We start from the raw sequence: 25,538 nt of genomic DNA, 5'->3' as shown, positions 1-25,538 counted from the left end.
CCACTGTGTTTTATTAAGTCACTGTAATTCAAACTATAGTGACTTAATCAAACATGGTAGCGACAATTCGTTCGAATTGAGCCTAAAAATGGCGAATTGGGACATAGAACCATAAAACTTAAGAATACAATTCACTGAACTGAACTGACACACGTCAAAATCAAAATTATTGGGCCTGATGATATTTGCTTGTGTATAGAAGAAATTTATTCAACTGAAGAATACTACAGTGACTAAATAAAATGGGCTTTACAGTTTGAATAGATCCCAAAAATCAGGTAAATGTAGAATGTAAACAAAAAGCCGCCATATTTAGGCTCAGCCAATCAAAAACGGGACCACGATCGTTGCCATTGTGGTTTATAAAGTCACTGTAATTCAAACTTAATTATAGAGCTATCTGTGGCGATTCGTTAGAAATTCTTCGTACGAAACTCTCATATTTTTTGACATAGAATACGAATCAGCAATGAAAAAAAGGAGTTAACATTAGAAATTCCAAAGTTGACCTCCATACTCCCAAAGGGGTAATTAAATAATAGAGGGTCTGGCATAATTGGAATTCCCCCTCAAAACTATCAACCTTTCATTCGAAACTTTTTTCCGTAAGATGTTCACTTTGCGAGATTTTTGACTGCTTCAACTTAAAAATATCACCCCGTACACACTCTTTGAATTATGTAGACCTGCATTTTAGCATTTCGATGGTACTAGTTTGGATGAATTTTATGATAAAATAGACAGGAAAAAAAGGTAAATTGATACGCGGTTTAGAGTTACTGAAATTACTCAAATTTTTGATCTCTCGTTTCCCAAACATAGTTTTATCATTTCATAACTATGTCTGTAATTCAGAATTTTGAACCAGGATTGGTGGTCTACCCTATTTTAGTTCCTATAATGGTTTGATGAGTATTTAGCTTCCTTGTAGACTTTACCCGTAAACTATAGAAATATCCTATTTGGAAGTTTCGGTTAGTGATCAGAATAATTTTTCTGTACCTAGATAGTTGAAGATCGAAACATTATGGATGACTATTTTATAATAACAAATAAAAAAGACAGTATTTCATTACATTTATTATTTATAACTTTTCCAAATTACCCCTACCCCCTGTATAAACATTGCAAGAAAGAGATACAGCACTTTGTTCCGGTAACTAGCGTTTCCTATTGAATATTCACGAGTATCACGGTGCCCTGATGACGAACTTCACTATCTATTTTCAAGCTGAACTAACGTATTTTCCTCGAACACCAAATGTCCCAGACGATTATGACATAGAATCGGTTCAGCTTGGCATTGAGATAGGAGTAAAATTGATGAATCGTGACGTTATCGATCTTAACCGTTCAAACTGTTCGAGTTCAAACCATAAGCTGATTGAAAACGACAAAAAGAGGGAACAAGGTACGTCATTGTTTTTATTCGCTCATCAAACGCATCCCCTACCTGTCGCCTGAACAAACTGTCGATATATCATCCAGATGAAAAATGAATCACAATAATGGATTACTTTTCTACTAATGAATTTTGATAGTGTGTGGATATTCGGATTGGATGAATCGACTGTTATGGATTACATAACATTATGATTACATAGGCTAATAGGAAAAAAGTTCGATGCCGTAAAACAAACCACTGATTTTGATGTGTTGATTTCAAAAACGCAACCAGATTTTTTTATCAGTTTTTATTTTCGACATACAGGTTGATTGATGTTAGTTTTGATAATAGACGAAAATAAATCTTCAACGACCCAAATAGAAATTTCATAATTAGAAAAAAAATCTGATAGGGCAAATATATAGCAGGAATTATACCTGAATCTAAGAAAATTACCTCGTATTCTGTAACAATATAAAGAAACAAGAAAATGTTTGACAGAAGACGATACATATTATGAATTATGATCGTCCCTTTTTATTGACAGTTTGAACGTAATTTCAAATATTTTTTTCTACATAACGGTGACAATATGATTCTATCATACGGATCATTCATGAATATACATATAATAATAATATAATATGAAACAATTGCACAATTTTTGCAAAAAAAATATAAAGATGCAAATCTTCAATGGCAATTTGTGTTGATTCAATAATAGTAAACTTCCTCCTCAGACAGCAGATTGGATAGACGAAATACCCTTTTTTTTATGCCTTTGGAACAGCAGAGCTTAAAATGAAGACTGGATTAACAGGAAGTCGACTTCAAGATATGTCATGATTCAAGAAATACAAATTGTAATTGTTTCGTGAGAAAATATATTCTTTTCTCATTTACATATAAAGTTTGAGTCGATGAAGTAAGCTGCGAAAGCTCAAGTTTTGGCAATTATCAGACAAATTTCCAGGAATAAGCAAGGAAAATAAAACACACCACTTCACTGAAATTGTGATAATAGTGAATAACAGTGGAAAAGAGTCTATCAGGACAATAAAACTATGGAAGATCCACATGATGGCTGTCAGCAAAACTACCCTAGTAAATGTCACGATAGGAAATTTTAAAGAAGCAAATTCTTTAATTAAAGTTTTCGAATATATGTGAATTTTGTTATGAATACTTAAATCCATGTGTTTCTCTAAATAACTACTCAATCCATGTTTTTTTCTTGGACTGACAATAGGAATGGTTACAACGTAAAATACATATGATTTAGAAATGAAAAATGCTTAGGACCAGTTCCACAATCCATGCGAAAAGGCACAATTTAATGAAAAACGCTTAATCAGAAAGTCGCCCTTGAAGAGAGCTAGAAACTTGCTCCGGTGCCATAAAAATAATTCTACTGTTTTTTAGAGAAAGCTTACTTTTATGCGATGCTGCCACGTTTCTTAGGGTGTCCCTTTATTGCTTGCATTTGGAAATATTGAAATACTGTTGACAAAGAGATCAAGAAGTCTTCTGTGTATAGAATTAAAGTGAACGAAGTTACCTTATTTCAAATATGATTATTTTGACCGAGATTATGTTTCGCAATCACATAACGTGGGCAAACAAAAAGGATCCTTTTTCTCGCTTTGAAGGGCCACTTTTCGATCAAGGAACTTGCCTCATGGAATAGGTGTGACAGACAAAATCTGAGGGCTTTTTAGTATTTTGAACCCAAACATTAACAAGAAACAATTTAAAATTTGCGGGCACCAAAATATCTGTTGGCCTTGACTTGACAAGCTGATTAGTTAACTCCTACTCAGTTGCAAGTACAAACTGAATCAGTAGGATATAAGCTACCTAACTTTCGGACATAATGCTGATAATGGGAATACTCTGTACAAATGGTCATAAGTGTCATCGAAGTGTTGTGAATTCCGTCCAAATTCACGTTATCCATGCCCCTAGGCCAGAAAGTCTCTTTTTGCAGGCAGAAATATATGAGGACTAGTGTCTCAAAGAACATTACAATGCCCAGTCAGGTTATGCTGAAGAACACTAGTAGTACTGCAATAGAAGCAAAAAAATTGACTCAGTTAAAAGTATAGGTTTAATAGTATTGAGGGAAATGAACAAGTAGGTGGACTTGTGATATGGACATGCAGAGTAAAACTTTCGCTAGATTTTAAGCTTTCTGTCGCCTCAGAAAGGAGCACCATAAGACGTCTAGCAACGCCACTGGATGGAACATTGTCGATAAGAGTACTAACTACATAAGCCTGTGAGCATTTGAATTTTGCAGACTCTGCAAACCGAACATGGAAACAGATGAACACTTATACACTGAAAATTTCTAGAATTGGCCATTTCAAGACTAAACTTCTAGGCAGATCTGTTCTGAATGCTCACAAAGTGAAAGTCAAGGATCCCTTGGGCTTTTCAGGTTTGTGAAAAAATCAACGAGGGTATTATTATAAAGCAAGAAAAAAAATTAGACAAGACCTCAGGAGAAATGCTAACCGTAGAGACGTGTTTCGGGCTTTCTGCCCTCATCAGTGCGGTGAAAAAGTGTTATATGAGCAACACTTGAAGAAAAACATATTTTCACATATCATCAACAGGACTGGTGTTTCACGCAGGTAGCTATAGCTACCCACGTGGTGATGTTGGTTGTTGCCCGAAAACCCCTTGGGTCTTGCTGCGGAAACCACAAATGGACGGTTGGCTTCTGTTGTGGACTGTTTGTTTGTTGTTTTCCTTCAAGTGTTGCTCATCTAACACTTTTTCACCGTACAAATGAGGACCGAAAGCCCGAAACACGTGTCTACGATTAGCACTTCTCCTGAGAGCTTGTCCAATTTTCTTTTTCCTTGCTTTTCAGGTTTGCCAATATGATAAACGATTCCTTTGTTAAGTAGGCAACAAAACAAAACATTGAACGTTCACTGTTCTGAAAAACTGTTTCTAAGCTACCTATCAAAACATTTAATGTTATCTAAACTGAGAATCTCTTTTTTTCGAATCTCGTTAAAATATTGCTTTGACCAAGCGAATCAAGTTTCATAGAAATTTTTTCCAGTTTTGCCTCGTCGTACCCATCCCTTTGAAATACGTTCTTACCGATAATTGACCTTGAACAAAGCGCCATTCCAATCGAACTGAAACCATCTGACGTTGCACAATCCATTTCCATATCGAAACCGTCTGATTACAAGAGATACCCATCGTGATGCGTAGCAAAAAAAAAATTGGCCAACATATATGCGGTATCGGAGTGATATGAAAGAGTATAGTTAACGAGTGAAACCTTTGAAGTTCGGCGGAATTTCCATAAAGGTGAATTCGAAATTACTCCAGGCTGATGTAACGTGCATCTAAAGTACATTGATGATTTCATGTACTCTGTTCATTTTGATTTTACCGAGAGACCATAACTTGAGGAAAGAAGAAACCGTTCGGAGTGGGTAATCCATTGTGTATGCACGCACTTTGTGGAATTTTCCATTCCGTTTACTATTTTTTGTGTTTTTTTGAAAGCTAAATCCATTGAGAAAAATGATTATCTGAACCTTCGTACCAGTTAACAGTTGAGTGCATGGAAATATTGAGACTCTTAGATGACAAAAGTTTTTCGAACATTTTCCATTATTCATATTGATTACAAATCGTACGATGTCGTTTATTTTTGAAATCAGTAAGAATTAAGCTTTCCAAAATTGGCACAGAACTCATGTGTTCTCATTTAAAAAAACAACTTTGGGTCATAGCTTCGTAATTGAAAATCCTGCTAAAAAGACGAGCACGCCACTGGATTCTTCCTAAAAAGTATAATTTGAATTACCTGATGATTGAATTGAATCAATTAAATTATACTGATGAAAAAAAACTTGGGAGTTTTTTCATCAATATTAGCGGAGATAAAAAGTTATTTTGATATTACCATTTTTCCAATTTTCACTTATAACTCGAAAACAAAAGAAGGGTGACCAAAAATGAATATTACCATTGTAAGTTTCTCAAAAAAACAGCGTATGAGGATGGGGTATCAGATTTTGTCTAGTCCCTCTGATTCAAAAGTTGTATAGCTAAAACATCGGAATTTGCCTCCCTGTATCAGGTGTCCCAAATTCGTTGTCTAGTGAGGGGGTCTCAGAACCCCTTTGAGCTAGCAAATGGTGAGTGGCACATTTAAGGGCTCGATTTTTGAAGGAATTGATTCGATGAGAACTGTTTTTAAGCTAAAAAAGAAAATTGAAAAATGGCGTGAAATGAAATATTCTCATTACTTCTTTATTATTGTAGCTATCAACATAAAACAAAAACATCCTACAGACACTTTTTTCAGTAGAACCCATAAGAATAATCATTTATTTTTTATTGCGATTAGTTTTGAAGTTGAATGTAAAACGTAATAATTTCTATAATGAATAAAATTGTTTTATTTTTCCCCTCTCAAAAATATAAATATGAGAAAGAAATTTTTCATCAAACTATAAAAATCATCAATTTTTTCAGTTTCACTCGGCAAATCAAGTGTCTATCTATAATAATCTGTGAACTTCAGAACATTGAAAAATTCGGTGGCCCCCAAGGTCCCAGAATCCAAAACCGTTAGATCTTTTCAATATTTCAATATTTTCGAATTGATAAATATGACCGAAAGATAACATCTAACGATGTTGAATCCGGAGACCTTATTGGCCACCAAATATTTCAATCATTTGAAGTTAGCCTATCATTATAGATAGCCACTAGGTTGATTCACAGTGTAAAACTGAAAGTTTTGATGATTTTTTATAGTCTGATAAGAAATTTATATATCTTGTTAAAAAATTTTGAAAATGGAATAATTAAACGATTTAATTTGTTACAGAAATTGTTATGGTTTACATTTGAAAATACACAAGTTCGTATTTTAACTTCAAAACTAATGGCAATAAGAAAAAGTATTACACCAATGGATTCTGCTGAAGAAACTTCCTGTAGGATGTTTTTGTTTCATGTGAATATCCCCAATAATGAAGAAGGTATGAAGATAACTTTTCATTTCACCCTATTTTCCAATTTTTTGTTATAGTTTGAAAACAGACTTTATGAGGTTGCGGTTTTGACCAAGTCTATTCTCTCAAAAATCGAGCCCGACAATGTGGTATTCATTTTTTTTTAGTTCAAAGAAGTTCTGAAGCTCCTTCACAAGACAACGAATTTTGAACACTCCATACAATGTTTTTGTTTCTTGTTTATAGCACCAGTAATAAAAAAGTCGTAAAAACTTTTTACGCCATATTCCTATTCTCTCTAACAATCTCATATGTGCCATTCATTTACACTAAGCTTCTGAGGGATCCCACCGAGGCATAGAAGAATCGGTAAACTTTGAACTCTCGAATGACCCTCAATAAATTCCCCTCAATATTACCCTTCTCACTCCAACAATTGACAAACGTCACTACCTCGAAATTAAATCACACCAGGTCAAGAATTCGCATAGCCCTCCCCTGTCGAAGCAACAAAAATCATTTCCTTTCACAGTCTTCCTCCAATCACCTCGAAGAAGATACCCGGAATAAGCAACGATCGGAAAATTCATCAGAAATTCCATAGAATAACCTAGACATCCCCCCTCCCTACCCCCTATTGTTATAAATCAATTTCAGATATCCCGACCCGGGTAGACAAGAAAAACAGATATGAAAAAAGCCCTCATATTGAAATATCAAAAGTCCCGCCATGAGATTTATTTAATATCGAGCGACGTCAAATCAAAGAGGTACAGGACAAGTCGAGAACTCAGCTTGACAGATCAGACTCGGGGCGTACAATCCAAACACAAAAAGATGTGGGGAGAAAAAGACCGGGTGTCAAGCGAAGAATATCAGGGAATTCCAGAAATAAATCCTCACAGAAGTGCGAGTAGATTATCTGCGAGCAAAGTTTAACTTTTATTAAATGTGTTGACTCTTGAGCCACGCTCGTCTAGATGTCTTTGGCGTGAAAAGCGTCATGGTGATGTCTTTGAGCCTCATATTTTTATAGCAGAGGCGGGTTCTCGGTAACAAGGGGATTGGAGATTGGCGTTGTTATTTTCAATATTTCTTTATTGGGAAGGGGGCTTTTTGAGTTCTGGGAAATCGTTCTTTATATGAATGCCTCGCTTGATTATTGCGCTTTGAGGGATGAGGATTTGTGAATCACTCGTTATTTGGGTAAGTAAGTAAGTAAGTAAGTAAGTAATCTTTATTAATCCTTTAGATTGAGAACATTCAATATAGGACAAGTCATTGAACAATTATATCATAGGTGGTACACAATTAATTAAATTCACTATCATTTAAGAAGTCATTAACATGATAATAACATTTATCGAGTAACATATTTCTCACGCTTTTTTTGAATGCAGAAATATTTTTCAGTTCTCCAATGGAGTTTGGTAGCTTATTGTATAGTAATATACCGAAGTAAGCTGGATTCTGTTCACAAATACTGAGATTATGCCTAGGTATACAAAATTTCTCACAATGCCGTGTGTAATACTTATGATAATCGCTATTCCTCTGAAATTTATCCAAATTAGATTTAACAAATACAAGAGTTTCCAAAATATAAATACAGGGTACTGTAAGCAATCTATACTCAATAAATATGTTCCTACATGGAGTATATCTTTGAACACCTGCTATTATGCGTACAGCTCGCTTTTGGAGTTTAAACACTCTTAAACTAAGAGAGGAACATCCCCAGAAAATGATACCATATTTTATTCTGGAATAAAAATGAGAACAATAATAGGTCATTAATACATTCGCATTAGTTAATTCCCTTAATCTATACAAAGCATAGCAAGAAGATGCCAAGCTCTTACATACAGTACTAGTATGGCTTTTCCATCCCAAGTTGTTCTCAAGCCATACCCCCAAGAATTTAGCTTCTGAAACCTGGTGTATACTTTTACTATTAATTTTTATCAGAAATGATTCCATGCTGAGTTTAGTTCGAGGGGTAAAGTTGATAAATACCGTTTTTTCTATGTTTAGGTACAATCTATTATCTTTAAACCATTTAACGAATCCATCTAACATTTTTTGTGCATACATTATGAGTTCTTTTTTATTTTTATGGCTACATAGGTAACTGATATCATCGACAAACATTTCAATCGAATTTCTCTCATCTATATCTGGTAGGTCATTTACAAATAGTAAAAACAATAGGGGTCCCAATACAGAACCCTGAGGAACACCGAACTCTATATTTTTTTCTTTAGATCTTACACCATCTATTTCCACTACCTGGGCTCTGTTGGTCAAGTAGGATCTCAGCAAATTATTTACTTGTCCTCTTAATCCATAGGCTATCAATTTTTCGAGAAGCAATTCATGATTAACCAGGTCGAAAGCTTTACTCAAGTCCATGAATATTCCTAGAGTTTTCATGTTATTACCTACACTGTCATACAGTTTGCTCAAAAAGTCGTGAATGGCTGTAGTTGTTGATCTATTTTTCAGGAATCCATGTTGCGCACTGTGAAGGATATTGTTACTGGTCAGGAATGAAATTATTTTATCGAAAAGAATTCTTTCAACTATCTTAGATATGACGGACAGTAAAACTATAGGTCTAAAATTTTCAACTTTTTCTGTATCTCCCTTTTTATAGATTGGAACAATTTTCGCCAATTTAAGAATCTCCGGAAATACACCTCGATCCAACATCAAATTTATGAGGTATGCCAATGGGTGGGCAATCAAATCTGCGCATCTTTTCAAAACTTCCGTATTTATACCATCCACTCCAACGCTATTCGAATTTTTTAGATTTTTCAGTACATCCCTGACAATTTTATCATCTACTGGCGTAAGAAACATTGAATGAGTCAACCTTGAGGGCAAATCACAATTAGTAGGCGTTTGCGGCAGTTTTTCATTCAATTCGACTGGAATATTCACGAAATAGTCATTAAAATAGTTGACAATATCCTTTGTTTCCGAAATAGTGTGATTTTCTATTCTTATTTTATTTACTTTACGATTTTTGTTACTTTTATGTGAAATATTACTGCTGATGACCTTCCAAGCCGCTTTTGATTTATTTTCAGTTTGTTGAAATATGCTGATATTCTGCCTCTTTTTTGCTTCATTAATAACTTTGGAATAAATTCTTTTGTAATTTCTATAGTAATTTAGTTTATTATCGTCATAGTTGCTGTCTAATAATTCACGGTATATTCTTTTCAAGTGTTTTGATGACGTGCGAATGCCAGGTGTTATCCAAGATTTTTTGTTGTTGTGTAGATTTGGCTCGTATTTTCTGAGTGGAAATGTTATATCCGTGTAATATCTCATAGTTTCAACAAAATTCGAAAACGCTTCATTTACCTCCAGACATGTGAAAACTTCACTCCAAGTTTCTTTTAATAAATAAGATCGAAATCTATGATGATTTTGTTCCGTGAATGACCTAGCATACTGCGTCAATACAGGTTTATTAATATTTTCGCTTATGGTTAAGATTTGTGCAGAATGATCAGATAACCCATTAAAAATAACATTGCATTTCAAAACATTTCCTGAATTATTTACACAAATATAATCTATACCTGTTTTTGAATTTTTTGCGACCCTCGTTTCAGTATTTATCAATTTAGAAATGTTGAAAGATGATAGTACATCTGTTAGTTCCCTCTTAGCAGTAGCGTCGCCTAGGTTATCGATATTTAGATCTCCACAAATTATGATCTCATTATTGGCGTTTCTGCAGACTGAATTTAGAATAATTTCCAATGACCTGAGAAATGGAGATATCTCACCGTGAGGAGGGCGATATATAGAGATAATATACAGTTTTTTGTTAGTCAAATATACCTCGATTGCACTTATTTCTACTATATTTTCAGTTGACATTTCCTTTATCTTTTTTAATTCTTTAACATTGTTTATTAAAGATTCTTTACAGAATATGGCACTACCACCACAACTTTTCAGAATTCTACAAAATATACTACTTAGTTTATAGCCATTTAAAGATATATACCCTGACAGTTCCTCTGTTAAATGATGTTCTGTAAGACAAAGTACATCAATTTCCTCATCCATCAGAAATATTTCAAGTAAATCTAATTTATTTCTCAACTTTCCTTAAATATACTGAACAATTCAAATCAAATATATTATGTTCTACATTCAATTTTAGTGAAAACTTTTCATTCATTAATACACAATTATGACACTTGACTTTCTCATTACAATTTTCAGTTTTGTGACTTACTGACGTACAAAGTAGGCATCTATCTTCTTCTGTGCACTCACTGGCCTTGTGATCAAAATTTCCACATTTGTAGCATCTGAATACTGGTACATATTCATACACACTGCATCTGGACCATCCTATACTCAATTTTCCACTCTCGGCAAGAAGACTAAAACACGAAGGATCGCATTCTGCTATGGCCATATATCTAGTTCTCATCTTCTTGATTATTTTCACATCTAAAAGGTGATGTTCTTTGATAAGGCATCTAATCATTTCCTCAATTGTTTCTTTATCCATATCTTCCTCTATTCCTACTATTTTAATCCTTGGATTTATTTGGTTTGGCAGTCTTATATCGTAACTTCTTTTTAATTTCTTCTCAGTTGCAGATCTTATTTTTTCAACTTCTTCTTTGCTGTTGCATTTGATCAGGATTCCACCTTCTTTGATGTTTTTAACTTGGGTTATTCCTACCTCTAAGGTAGCAGGGTTGCAAGATTTCATTAGGGCTTCTTTAGTAATTGAACTTTCCTGCTTTCGTTTAGGTTTTATCACCAACACCTCTCCCGTAGCTTGCGCATAAGTTTTTGTTTTCGCATTCTGCTTAGCATGTTTTGTAGCAGTTAACTTGTTTTCAATATCAACAATTTTTTCTTCAAATAGTTTTTTTATTTCAGCTATGTTTATACCATTTTTCAAAATCAATTCGATGTACAACAGGCACTGATTACAGTACCATTTTGCATTTGTAGCATCTGATATCGTTGTCCACGCATCATCCGTTAAATTGGCACAATTAGGATGAAATCTCCGCTTGCATAATCCATCGCATAACACGACGAAGTCCTCCAATTTGTTTTCACATTTATCACAGTTCATTTCCATTTCATCTGATTTACTTTGTGGGAAACACTTCTTGAGTGCGCCACTGGTTGGCATATTCAGAATTCAGCAAAATTGTTCTTGTTTACACAATTTGCCGTAAAATATAATAATCAGCGTAGGTGGTTTTCACTGGAACATTTACTGTTTTTAAATGAATATTTCGTCTGTCTTGAAAAATAATCAACAAGATTATTTTCCGATTCAAAACAACTTGAAAACCTCGATCAATTATTCGCCTCGATAAATATCATAAGGAGCACCAAAAGACACGTCTACTCAATATGGAGAGAATACGAAGATCTTGTCGATCTTGTTCGATCTATTTGTGAATGGACTTCATAATTACAACATTTTACGCTACAATGTGAGTGGTTTATGGTGGTACATTTCTATCTATTGAAAAATGAATAAGGAGAACACAAGATTGAAGTCAGGTTTTTTTGAATGATCTATAACTTATATGCCAATCGAACCATTGTAGATCATATAACTGTATTTAGGTATAACACTTCACTCTAGAGTCTTAGGTCTTGCCAATAAAAGCATATTTATTCTTCAGAAATTCAACTTCATTCGTCAACACAATAGGCGGGAACTGATGTCAGTTTCTGAGGGCAAGTTTTCATGAGAAACTCATTAACGAAATCCGCAACTCCATAGCAACCACCGTTACATAGTTAACAGGTGTTCATTTTCGAAATGAAACTACTAATTTTTTTCAGTTGAAAATTTTTTATGTCTGTTCATTCTTATGTTTATTATTTTTATTTTTATTTATTCATTTTTACGTAGAATTCAATGAATTCAATTGAATTTTCAGCAAACTGATATTTTATGAAATATTTCTATCAATTTTTTGTTTAATAATAATAATAATAATAAGAGAGTTTATTCATGAAAATACATTCAATAAACTCTATAATACTGTAGAGTTTCATGAAAATATAAACTGTGTTTCAAATAGGATATCCAGTCTATATTTCTAAAGAGTTTAAAATTAACATTATTATTTCAATTATTTCAAAAATATACAATGCTTAGAATTTTTCTGGAATCATGTTTGAAGTTTCAACAGGTGGCCGTCAAGGTTGCCTGACCCAACGTCTATGGACTAACGGTGATAACTGAGGAGGTTATTCCGTTCGACAGAATAGAATTTGACCACGTATTCATCATCTGTGAGTCGAAAAATATCTGGAAACAAGCGCTCAAAAAGTAGTTACAAATTTAAATATCGATTTCATCGTTTATCAATGATCTACCGGATTTTATTGAAATAGGTATCCTGTCAATATTTATATCACAGCAATATGTAATGAACGTAGTTTCAAGCTTGGCGAGTGGTGTCACTTGAATAATTGAATAACTTGATTATAGATATCAATAAGACTGAAAAAAATATTGCGGAGTTTGCGACCAATAATTGTACAATAATATGATTTCTAAATCAGAAACATTCAAAAGTTCACATGATTGAATTTGTTAATATCAACTATCAGGGCCAGCGTTAGGGGTGAAACAGTGAAGCGACTGTTTCAGGCGCCTCTTTTCGAAGGGCGGCAATTTAGCCCAGTTTGTGGCCGTCCTTTCATATTTCTGAAAAAATATAGTCTTGTTTCTTAGAAACCCTATGAGGTTGGTCCGCGTTGCTGCGTTTTTTCAAACCGTTTTTACTAAGCCGCCTGTTCAATAAATAACACATGGCGACCCAACCAATATAATCAGCATTGCCTATTACCCTAATAGAATGAGGGATGGACTCCGGGATGGAATCTATTTCACAAAGTCGAAAAACAACACTTCGAATTACATGGAAGTTGTTTACACATTCAACATATGGAAAATTCCTACGATTCTGCATTCGAAACTAGTTACCTACTAATAAATGCTAAATTTTTTAGCGGAACATATATTTTTAATCCCATTTAGTTTTCAAAGCTTTGCATGTCGTACCGCCCTTTGTATCTTGTGGTGTGATAGGTAATATTTCATCGATCGTACGCAGTGTCCTGTGAATGTGAGAACTTACACATTGTTCATCGGCGTCGAAGAAATCCAGGAATTCATTGTAGGTAAAAGTGTCCGAAAAAAAAGGAAACCCAGTGAAAACGACTTCAGAAAGAAACGCTAGAGAAATCAAAAATGGCGAATTATCATCGAGGCAAATGATGTTTTTTGTTGAGGGGGGGGTGGTGGGATTTATTGATACTTTTTCAGCAAGGGTGCCAAGAAATTCTTTGCTTCAGGAGCCAAAATTGCTCGCGCCGGCTCTGTCAACTATCATACTGAATAATCGTTATGCGGTATGAACTATGTTCTCAATTTTGTGGATTTATTCATGGTATATCTGACACTGCTTCTTCAAGCAGTATAGAATTCGATTTATTGATAAAAAGAATTAACAAAATTAAATCAATTCATAAAAAATATATAGTCTGATCCATATCACAATATTATATTGAGCCTTCTGGTTTTTCATGACCTGTGAGGTTCCTAAAATAGGTATGTTTTGAGGTGTTCAAGTATGAGTAAGATCTTTCCGCAGTACATTTGTAACAGGTAGAGTTGTCAATATGTTTCGAAAATATTTAGCAACAATAATTCCTGATTACTCTCAGCGAGAGTTTCAATAGCATAGATCGATCGAGATGAAACAGATTCTTTAAGCCATTTCATTATCCATTGATCTAATCCACATTTCATTTAGTCTCACTCAACAAATTTTTTATATGATATGAAATTGTCCTCCACAATAATGGACTGTTCTTCACAATGAACTGATGGGATTAAAATTCGTAAAGATAATAATGCATAATAATCGATTCCATCAAACAGATTTGATTTCATACAAAATTTCTTATAGATCAGTTATTTTTTCCGAGGAATGGTAGATGAGGACTACACAAGATAGCTTAGGTAATTTACAAATACAAATGATGGTATGAATTAAGAAATACCCCTGCATATGCGATAAAATAGAAGGTGTCCCCCTTCAATTTAAAAAAATGAAAATAATTTCGGTGGAATGATAATCCTGTATTTTTGAAATTATTTTGGTGGGGTCCAGACCCCCTGCAGACCCACCTTATGTAATACATCTGCGATTATTTTGGCTGAACGAAATCGCGCAGGATATCCAGTATCCGATAATTCTATCCCTGAAAGTATTCTGCTCTCCTATAGAAGACTCGAACCGAACGCCGCATTCAAGGTAAGTACGATCCGATATAGTGAACTTTTATCAATTATGCATAAACTCCATGAGAAACTTACCTGGATAGAGGAGGAAGTTGAGCGCCAGAACTCCCGTCAATAAACCTTGCAACATTTTGAAGGAATTTAAAAGTCGTCTCGCTCAGTGCATCTCAATGGGGAATCAGTCATTAAAAACCAATTAACGGTCCTAGAATAATACGGATGACATCAGGCCACACGCCCCCTTCATTTTCTATGAGTTGCTGAAACAATAAAACGGGGGTTGAGGAATCCATTGTTCGAAAAATTGATTCGTAATTTTTTTTTTAAGATTAACGATTTAGGGAGGAAATGCAGAGGTGGGTGAACCCGTTGGATGTAATTTATAGCACGAAAATTGACGGTTCCTTTAAATAATAATGACGTCCATAGTTAGCAATTTTGAATGAATTTAGGGTGAAACAAACATTATTGAAATTTCAAATTTCACAAAAATTAATATATTTCATATTCAATTTGAATATTGTTTTATCTGGAGTATCAAGTGACCATAGTGATCTAGTGAAGTTTCGGTATAGCCAAACTCTGATCCACAGAATCTATTCAAGCTTTTAATGGTGTACACTACTTTTCTCAATAGACTATTCAGTGCAGATTCATTTTGATTCCATGTGGAAATCGCCTGATCCATATTTTCAATTTTTGGAAGAATCCTCAAAGTTCTTCGAAAAAAGTTCATACGTTAGCGTGTATTTCAATTTTGAAATTCAGAATATGAATTAATGAAAATATTACCAATTGAGGAGAAAAATACAATTGGCTTAAAGTTGTGTGTCCGCAATAATGGTAATTCCATGATGATGAAAAAAATTTGGAAATTCATTACTGAAATTGAAGAACCTTTCAATTCTCAAAATGATGAAAAACTAAAACTATAAATTCTTTCATGAAAAGAAATCATTGAGTTTATTCTGAACTGCAAGTGCGATTTGCGCAAAGATTCAAAATGAATCTGAAGAACCGAGTCTAACCCTAAACGAACGTTTCGACAACGATGTTGTAATTTCAGAAACTTATAACACTAAATTTGCAAAAACATTCACGGTTTTCTATCTACCCAATCTACTCAATCTATTACAGCCTAACTCTTAGGTACTCCTATCACCTTACTATTTCATTATGAACAACACTCAATGCGCTCTTACTAATACTAGCTTTCTCTTTTACTCACACTTTTATATATACAGGCGTAATAAGAAAAATTCAAACAAATTATATTTCCTCTCGAATATTCAAATGCCTTTCATCTAGCCCAAAAACTTTTTATTTCAATACTTCAGTATCACATACACTTCAATTCAACCTAAACAGTTAATTTCATCAATTGTTAATTTGATAATTTGAACAATGCAGAAAACCAATGCGCCTCTAAAAATTAGTCGTCTTTCAAATATAAGTACCCTTGTCTGCCATATCAAACCATCTGATGCCAAATTTCTATTGGCAGATATAACAAATGTAATTATGTCAATCAAAATAAACTAAAAGACCAGATTAAATCAGATATTGAGACCTGAATATGAAATAAGAGGAGTACTTATGATGAAATTGAAAATTGGAATTGACACATTATTATTTTCTTGCAATAGTGTAATTTTCCAAACCAACATGACAGGAAAAAGAATAGAATGCACGGACGTAAAAAAACACTGGGACTTTATATTTTTGGTGCAATAAGATAAACATCAAAACTATTTTGAAAATTGTGATGAAAATCTAACAAGTCGGTATAAATACTATTATTGAATATAGAAGAATGATCAGATATTATCTAATTGATAAAACCACAATCTCATTCTAAACAACAGAATAAAACTTTACTACCAAAACTCAAAAGATATCACAGGTTACACACAGGAATATACAAAAAACTTTAGTTACCGACTTTAGCCTACAAAAACATTAAAAAATTCGATAAATTTCGACATGTTATTTATTACTGAATATTTCTTATATTACAATCGCTGTAAGTCGCAAAAACATTCAAGGCTGCATGAAAATCTAACGAATGAAGAAGTTTGGGATACATGAAAAGCTGTTGGTTTCGAATTTAAAATTCTTTATGTGTTTATAACGTTTATATATTATTCTCATAATTTCAACTTGGAAATTGGGTAAGTTCCTCGAAATTTCACCGCTCTCGGTAGTTGAATTAACTCTGAATTTAGTGGATATGGCAAGACATATATAAAAGGTGAAGTCCGTGTAGGAAAATTCACTATATTCTCAAACCCTCTGAGAAATAAGTGAATAGAGGTTCTTCGAGAATTTTCTCTCATAACCATATATGCTTTTATGGAATATAATATGTGAACGAAAATCAATTACAAAATTCATAGAGGAACTTTGTATCCGCCTTCTGAAAATATGTTGCTCACGTATTAGTTTCTGACAGAAATATATAGATTTATTATTTCGTTGATCTAATAGATAAAAATTTCTTTGATACATTGTTTTGAATCGAAACCTTCAAACATAATCATTCGGGATTTCGAAAAATACTAACGCTGAATATTTTCAATATAACTTCCTTCAAGTTGAATGCTTCATTCGAAAAATTTTTTAATAACTTCAGAATAAATCAGAAGGATATATTGCAACTATAAAAGATTTATAATATATTGAAATATTCAATATCATTATAGATCTAATAACTGAGAGGTTCATTTATTAAATTCATTTTTGGTGCAAGAAAGTTTTAAGCCAGAATTTTATAACAAGAAATCTGACATTCTATTGTGAATTCGGAATGCCACAGGGTTATGTTCTAGAGTCAATAATTTTCTCAATACCATCACGTTTATCAAAAGTAAAGTTTTCCCATAAATGGAAAGTTCTGAATGCAATTGATCTTGATGTACTGAACTAATAACTCTCCAATTATATATTACGTTTCATGAAAAATAAGAGATTCTGAGTTCGAGATAAACAATTTATTGAACATATTGAAACATATATACAAATAAGATAATCATAGAATATTCCCAAATTCGAATTTGAAGATTTTTTGACTTATTTCTCATTTCATTTGAATCACAAGTGTATGTTGATGGTCAACTTCAGTGGGTCTCCCATTCGATATATATTTAACTTCATCATCACAATAAAAATGATTTTTAATTCATGGTAGATGAAAACTTTTATTGTTATCCTTTCAATTCGTCTCTGAATTAATAAAATTCAAAAAACCTCGGAAGCTACCAATACAAAGAATCAACTCTCAACTTACAGTCCTAGCAACATCCAAATCCAAATCTATAGTATACAACGATAACGAACTCCGAAATGACCACGTGAGGAACCGCGTGAGGCTCAAGACCGACTACCCGACGTTTGGCCGTCGCGACGTCCGAAGAACATGTGACGGACGGCGTCCCGTCGGCTTGAAACCACGGGGGGACGGCGGCGCTGCACCGACGCTGCCATGGCGCCTGCGGTGGGATGATCTTCTCTCCACCTAAGAGGTGAGAGCCGAGGATTGTGGCTCGTGTGGAAGTTTGGGAAGGATTCCCGGCACTTCAGACTTGAACCCCGGACGCGGTTTGGCGGTGGAACTGATGAGAGTATAATAGAGTATATCATAAGTGACTTCTGAATACCAGGTAACAATTGCAACTCGATCGGATCTGATGTCCGTGAAGTTAGCATCCACTTTTTCGAGAATGAAGAATTTTATTTGCATTCGTTTGTGGAAAACTATTTGTTATACCAAAATTTTCGTTTGTACCTCAAGGATATAGGTAGGAATATATCGCATTTCGCTGAGGGGCTTACTTCACGATTTTTTCGTTTTTTTTTCGAGAAAAGAAATTCAGTTTGAAAGTCCATAGTTAGTAACTGTTTGCAACACAAAAATTTTCGTTTGTCACCTAATCCATAATGAAAACTATAACTGGTATATGCAAATTAAGCACCCACTCTCTCAAAAAATTAATATTTTTCTTTTGCTTCCGATAGTACTTCGTTAGTAACTATTTTTAACACAAAAAATTTTGTTGCAGTCAAATTGTTACTAACAAAGTACTATCGAAAGCAAACGAAGAATTAATAATTTTTGATAAAGTGGGTGCTAACTCCTCACTTCAGGGGTGATAATTTTCTACTATAGGTTAGGTTACAAACGAGAATTTTTGTGTTTATTGATAGTTAAAAATTATGGACTTTCAAACCGATTTTTTTTTCGAAAATTATTGAAAAATTGAAAAATCATGAAGTTAGCACCCCAGCGGAATGCGATGTTTTTTTAACAGTATTCTTGAGGTACAAACGGAAAGTTCGGTATTATAAACGAATTATTAACAAATGCCAAAAAAATTCTTTATTGTCGAAATAGTGGGTGCTAACTTCGCAGTTTAGGGGAGCTATTTTTTTATTTAAGAGTATAGGTTACAAACGATTTTTTTTTCAAATAACTAACGAAGTTCTATCGGAAGCAAAGGAAAAATATGAAATTTTCAAAAAGTGGGTGCTAACTTCGCATTTGAGGAGTGATATATTTTCTTCATAGGTTATCTCACAAACAAAATTGTTGTGTTACAGTTACTAATGAAGGACTCTCAAAATGAATATTTTTTTCGAGAAAAATAAAGAAAAAATCATGAACTGAGCACCCCAGCGAAATGCGATATTTTTTTACCAGTATCCTTGAGGTACAAATGAAAATTTTACTGTTACAAATAGTTACTAACGAGTTACTAAAGAATACAAAAAAAAATTCTTCATTTTCGGGAAAATGGGTCCTTACTTCACTGACACTCGGATCTGCTGTCGCAGAAAGTCTGGGCGTCATTATAAACCGAAGAAACCCTGTATAGTCGCGTAGATGACAACGGGAGAAACATATTTGCCTTATGACATATACCTCCCATAAGCGAGATACAGGGGTTTCAACGTCATTTCTGAACAATATTCTATTGAGTGTTTTCAGTTATAACCTCTGAAGTTGCGGTTCCTGGTAACATCAGAGTAATTTTGAGTTATCAATTCAGAAAAGCTGAAGAACTTTGGAAAAAAATTTAAAAAATGCGGAAAACCAGTATTGTTCGTATTTTTTTTCTTCGTTTTTAAAATTAAATTTCATTTTCTGAATCAACTCAATTTTCCAAAAATTTATGTGGAAAAATTTGTCATCAATTGAAAAAAGTTTCTTACATGTCAACAGCGAAACAAAATTTCATTCAATTCGAATATTTGAATTGCATTGCGAATTTTTGTACATTATCATTATCGTTAGCTAAAGCCCAAAGTTAAGTGTTTTAATGGGTATACAAAATTATCACCATTCTTATTCGGCTCACTCAAGAGTTACGGAATTATCGACTCTATGCTTAGAATCGGATTTAGACCGAACGATTGATTTCGACTTTATTATCGAGTTCTATGGTGCAGTCAAGACCAGAAACTCCCAATTTTAATAGTCACTTGTGTATTGATTAAAAATTGAAAATTGTCCTTCATAAATGTTCAATCATTGAACGTGATTCATTTGGAATTTATATCTATAGTTCTACATAATATACCCCATGATTATAGGATACAAATAAAAAGGATTAACGAAATTGTTTTTATATTTTGATCCTGTTTTCGGTTGATATTAAATTGCGTGTAATACGCAAATATATACTTTTCAATAAATTTCAATGCTTGTCCGCTATTTATTCGCTAATAAATTGGTGAAGAAATACAAAACTGATAAATTTGTAATTACCATTTTGAAAATACTGGTACAAAATGGCGAAAGCGCCTGGAGCGCATTTTCATATTCTCCTGGACCCGTAAATCATGTCGATGGCCCTGCAAGAAGCATTCGAACTCTTCACTTTTGAATCTCATTGACTTCTGGAATGTTGTTCCAAAAATGCATTCACATGTTCAAATCTATTTTGTATCTTGTTTCAGAGCAACAATTTCTCAAAAATGAAAATTCATATTTTTATTGTTGATGCCAATGTCGTTGAATTCCGTTCCATACACAAATTTAGATTTCAATGGTATAATAGTTTTTTCAGCTGCAATCGCCTCTTCTATGATGCAACCTGGAACATAATCATCGCAACCATTGATAATTTTTTGTAGCACGTATCCTGCATATGCATATAACCAAATACACATACATTCCCTTAGAGAAGACCCTTATAAAAGACGTCAGTGCAAAGAACAATCAAGGTCGTATAACCTATGTGAATCGTCTAGACGTAGCCTAGGTCGTAGATATGGTAGGTCATGCGAATTTTAGCATCTCAATATCTTCCCTAAACCATCTCTATAATTCGAATTCACACGGTTTAACATGCGATGACATAATCAAAGTACATGGATGAGGAATTTCCCATTCTACCTAAACTGACCTTATTCCCTAATCACAGATGCTCGGGACCTCTATGTCCTAGGACATAGACGCACATCTCAAGACTTGTCAATCCCGTCTTTTTTATTTGCCGGTACCTAGAACATATGTTCTATCGATTTGATCAGTCCTAAAACACGATAAGCGATCTTGTTTGCATTCGTGCGGCATTGTAAGAGAAGACTGAACAATCAGCATCCCGTAAAATAATCAGTATTTTCGAAATTTCTTTTACGGAATGGATGCAAATTAATAACATTATTTTGAGGAAGATCGGAATCATAGAGCGGTGTCCATTGAAAAGTTATTGTTCGATTCTATTAGTCCACGGTTCCGATCTTGATGGGTATGACTAAGATGAGTAAAATACAAGTATGTGCACCTACTCTACTAAGATTGAAGTGACGACTTTTGAATGTACTAGACATCTTGGATTTTGATGTATTCAGTTGATTTCCACATCGTTTTTTATGGCGCTCACTTCGTCTTTCTGTCGATGTAATTTCTGGGTTGAATCAAAAGTCGATCAACTTTAGACAGAACAAATTTAAATTTTACAATGATGCCATTGATTAGTCAATTATTTGTATAGCGCCACCTTAAGAGGTGTCTATACCTTTTCAGTGATCAGTTCAAAAATTAGTGAGCTTTATTCTACGCTAGACCATCGATTCATATGAGGCTTTCACTATTATTAATTTTGAAGAGTTTGTCATTGATTTTTCGTAATGAAAAAATAAGATTTAGATAAATTTTTTATTGAAGAATAAATATATGTATGTAGGATCCAGTTATTGTTCCCTGTAAATAATTGAGATGGTCAACCGGATGCTTGGAGACCTATTAGTTTCTTTGATTTGTCGAGGGCATGACAGTTTCAATGAATTTACAGGGAACGAATTGTTATTGTACATATAATGTAAAAAGGATGTGTAATTCTTCGGGGTGACGAAGATGTGTCATGTCGGTTGTAAAACTTAAGAGATTTACTGGGGTTGGGAAAGTTCGAGAACAAGACGGTTGTACCAGATGTGTTACATCTGTGTATCAGGTACTAGTCCTTCGAGTATATTCGATTTCCAGGAATCCGCGAAGATCTTTGTGAGCGGTACGGCAAAGCTCTCATTGGACTAGGGGATGGTACTTTCCCTAAGGGTGTGGTCAAGCCGAAAGAAGGGAGGTTGATATTCGAGACAGGGCAGTTCCAATCATCAGAGAGACCGTTCAAATTAAGCCGAAGACGAGTCAAGTTCGGTCGGTCAACTTAAGACATGTATGATGTAACATTCATGTTTTCAGAAATTATCACATGAAAATATTTCACAAAGAGGCTTGACAAAGCCTGAAAAAAAGGTTCTTCTGAAATTAAAAATGAAAACGTAAAAATGTATTTTGAATTTTTGCATGTGATAAAAAACGACAGTAAATCAGAGGAACGTTTGAGATTGCTTCACTTATCCTGAAAAGTGGTGGGATCTCAAAAACGCTGATAAGCGAAAGTATAAACCTCTTTCAAGAAAGAAAACGAAAAGAGGACCCATGCCCAACCGAATCGTCAGAATCATCTTGAACAAAATCTAATTAGTGTATTTCAGTATTTATTTCCAGTATTTTAGAAATCTCAGGTATGACATATAGTTAATTCAGGAATTATTGACATCGAACCATCAAACTTGAAATTTTTAAGGACGTCATATAAATTGGTTAAGTTCGTTAATGGGCAAAATTCAACGTTCAATAGACGTTACGTAAATATGATCGTTCAAATTTTTTTTTCCCGATCATTTTGAAATTACGAACTTGTGGAAATCAAATTAACACCTAGGTGTAGAATAACACTTCACAGATTATTGCAAAATTTCATTTATTTATTTATATAATATCCTAACAGACCACAAAAGTCTCATTACAAGGATAAAAAGGTAACATCAAATAATTATACATAATCAATCACAAGAAGGTATAAGTTGCATGCCAACATCAAACCCAACCCTACAACACATTATAAAATAATGGGGTTGAATTGAACAGAGAGGTGTATGAGGTATCGCATAACTGATGTGCGAAAAGTACCTTGTGAAAGTGTCCAATCAAGTGCTATCATGGAATTGAGCTCATTTGCTAATCGTTAATATTTGAAAAATTTTGCTATAACAATGTTAAAATCAAATTCAAAATCTAGTACGCTCCTCTTCAATCAGAAACAGACATTTTCATCATAGAGAATATCAAAAAAATAATCTAGAAACTTCCATCCCGCACAAAACGTCTGCATCCTTGATTGAACAGGAAGGGTTGCAACCCCACAGCCCTACAGCCTCATCCGCCCCGAGAAATATACAGCAATCACGGCTCCGGAAAGTAAACAAAACACCCGCCCGTTTCCCAGGAATCATTGTTTCCGAAAATATTTTCAATAACAACAAAAGACACCCCGGGAATCTCGGATATTAAAAAAGGAGAGCCTGGGTCGCATCTTTCAACTGGCATATTCGGTGGGTTTCCCAATCACGCGGAGGTCTATACGGACGCGGATAACTGATGATTAGAAAAAAAAATCAAAAGAATGAGAAACGAGTGAAGTCAGGTGGTTTTGAGAGATTGTTCAGATTTCTATTCATGGTAATTCTTGCATAAAATTTCGCATGAACCTTTGAACCGTTATTACAATTACTCAATTGACTAGCGAAGTGACATATCATGAAGATATTCATGAAGATATAGAAGGTTTCTCAAAAGAAAGTTTATATTTGTTTAGTTTACTGCGTAAATGCAACGATTCGTAAACACGCAGGGGATATGTCAGTCGATAGCCTGGTTCTTGGGAATTTGATCGCTATGGACAGTTTCTCGAGATAGTTTCGCGCATTATGCGTACTCAAATTTTACAAAAATGGTAATTCTTCGAGTATAACGCGAATACATTTCTGCAATAATAGAGGTTTTCGTCACTAAAATTAAACTAAGCATTCTCTCATACGGAACTGGGCCAAAAATTTGGGGAAAACAGTTCAACACTAGATAAACTAAAACCAGGGCACCCAAGTTTATTGAGGATGGAAGAAAACAAATACGGCTTGAACCCAGTGGAATGTTTTTGTCAGGCGATATGAGTTTTCTGAATAGATTAAATATTTTGTTTGTTTCGAGTGTGATGTTGAAATAAGAATAAGAATATTATATGATTATTTAGTTATTTTTTTTTCGTTTATCCGTGGTGGATACTATTTATATATTAGGTCTACAACTTCCGACGTTGTGCAATAAATGGCTGTAGCTGTAGTCGAAAAAAATGGATCGAAGATGTCATACAATAAGCTTTATAGTCTAAGATACCGATATAGAACGACCTTCACCGAGATGCTTATTTGATAAAACGTATTTTATAATATATATATATATTTTTAATTTAACATGTCAATGAATGTATCACATATGGGTTGCCTAACAAATTTTAGTCCAGAGTAGGTTCAATTAATAATTAAAAAAAATTTTTTTTTCGAACATTTCACCGGTTTGCTTATTAGATAAATTCTATACCAATCGAAAGTATGAAGCCCATAGAATGTGCAAACGTTAGGTTGCCTATTTTTTTCCGGTCACAACTCTCGGTTGCCAGGTATAAACAGGTCAATCTATACTAGCATTTTGCAACGGTCTGACTATTTAGTCAAAATCAATATGATTAAAGATTATTTTATTATGAACACGGTGGTATAGGGTTGCCTGCGAAAAATCAGTCCAGAATCCCGGTTGTCGAATTTTAAAAAGTTAAATATTGCTGCGACTGAGGACACAGCATAGCAGCTGTTTGAAGTCCGTCCAGTGAAAGAAAGAGAGTGCGCATACTATTTGTTCTTGGAAATGAAAAGGATAGCGATAGACTCGTATACAGTGTGACCAGATTTAGTAGAAATCTACTTTTTTAGTAGATTTTTCGCATTTTCATGGAGTTTTTAGTAGGAAGAAATCCTTTGGTAGATTTTAGTAGATTTTGGTAGTTTTAAAAATATAACCGAGGCGATTGGGAATATGGAAATTCGGATGTCTAGACTGTTTCTATGAATCAATTCATTGTTCATTCTCATTGAGGTTCTACGTTCTACGTGTTTCTAGAAGAACGTACCTACTTAAACATAATAAAATCATAAAACTTCTGTCGGCTGAGAATAAATACGAAGAATGATGGAATATCCGAAGGGTGCCTCATTGAAAACAGGTGGTGTGTAAACTTTCGTTGAAAATATACCATTATCTCACATTTGGTATTCTATTCAGTAGAAAAAAATATGTCTAACTGGAATTTCATCGACAAATTTGGGTGGCTGCATATTTCAGATTTCGAATGCCAAATGCAAGAGAATAGAAAACAGATTTCTAACTAAAAATATAGCATTATTATAACATGCTAAAGAAGGA

General features: G+C 33.9%; 1 protein-coding gene across 1 annotated transcript in view; it reads right to left on the bottom strand.

Annotated features, from left to right (window-relative positions):
- LOC123684980 (carbonic anhydrase-related protein 10) overlaps positions 1-18,125 on the bottom strand; it is a 348,197-nt gene extending 330,072 nt beyond the window's left edge. Inside the window, exons 1-2 of the mRNA XM_045624525.1 lie at positions 18,003-18,125; positions 14,792-14,976 (exon numbers count right to left, since the gene is read on the bottom strand). Of these exons, the coding sequence (XP_045480481.1) occupies positions 14,792-14,846 (55 nt within the window). The 5' untranslated portion in view covers positions 14,847-14,976; positions 18,003-18,125. The remainder of the gene's footprint in view (positions 1-14,791; positions 14,977-18,002) is intronic.
- Between the last annotated feature and the right edge of the window lie 7,413 nt (positions 18,126-25,538).

The sequence above is a fragment of the Harmonia axyridis genome, chromosome 7 (genome assembly GCF_914767665.1).
Source record: "Harmonia axyridis chromosome 7, icHarAxyr1.1, whole genome shotgun sequence".
NCBI lineage: Eukaryota > Metazoa > Arthropoda > Insecta > Coleoptera > Coccinellidae > Harmonia > Harmonia axyridis.
This window is presented reverse-complemented; position numbering and strand designations above follow the sequence as displayed.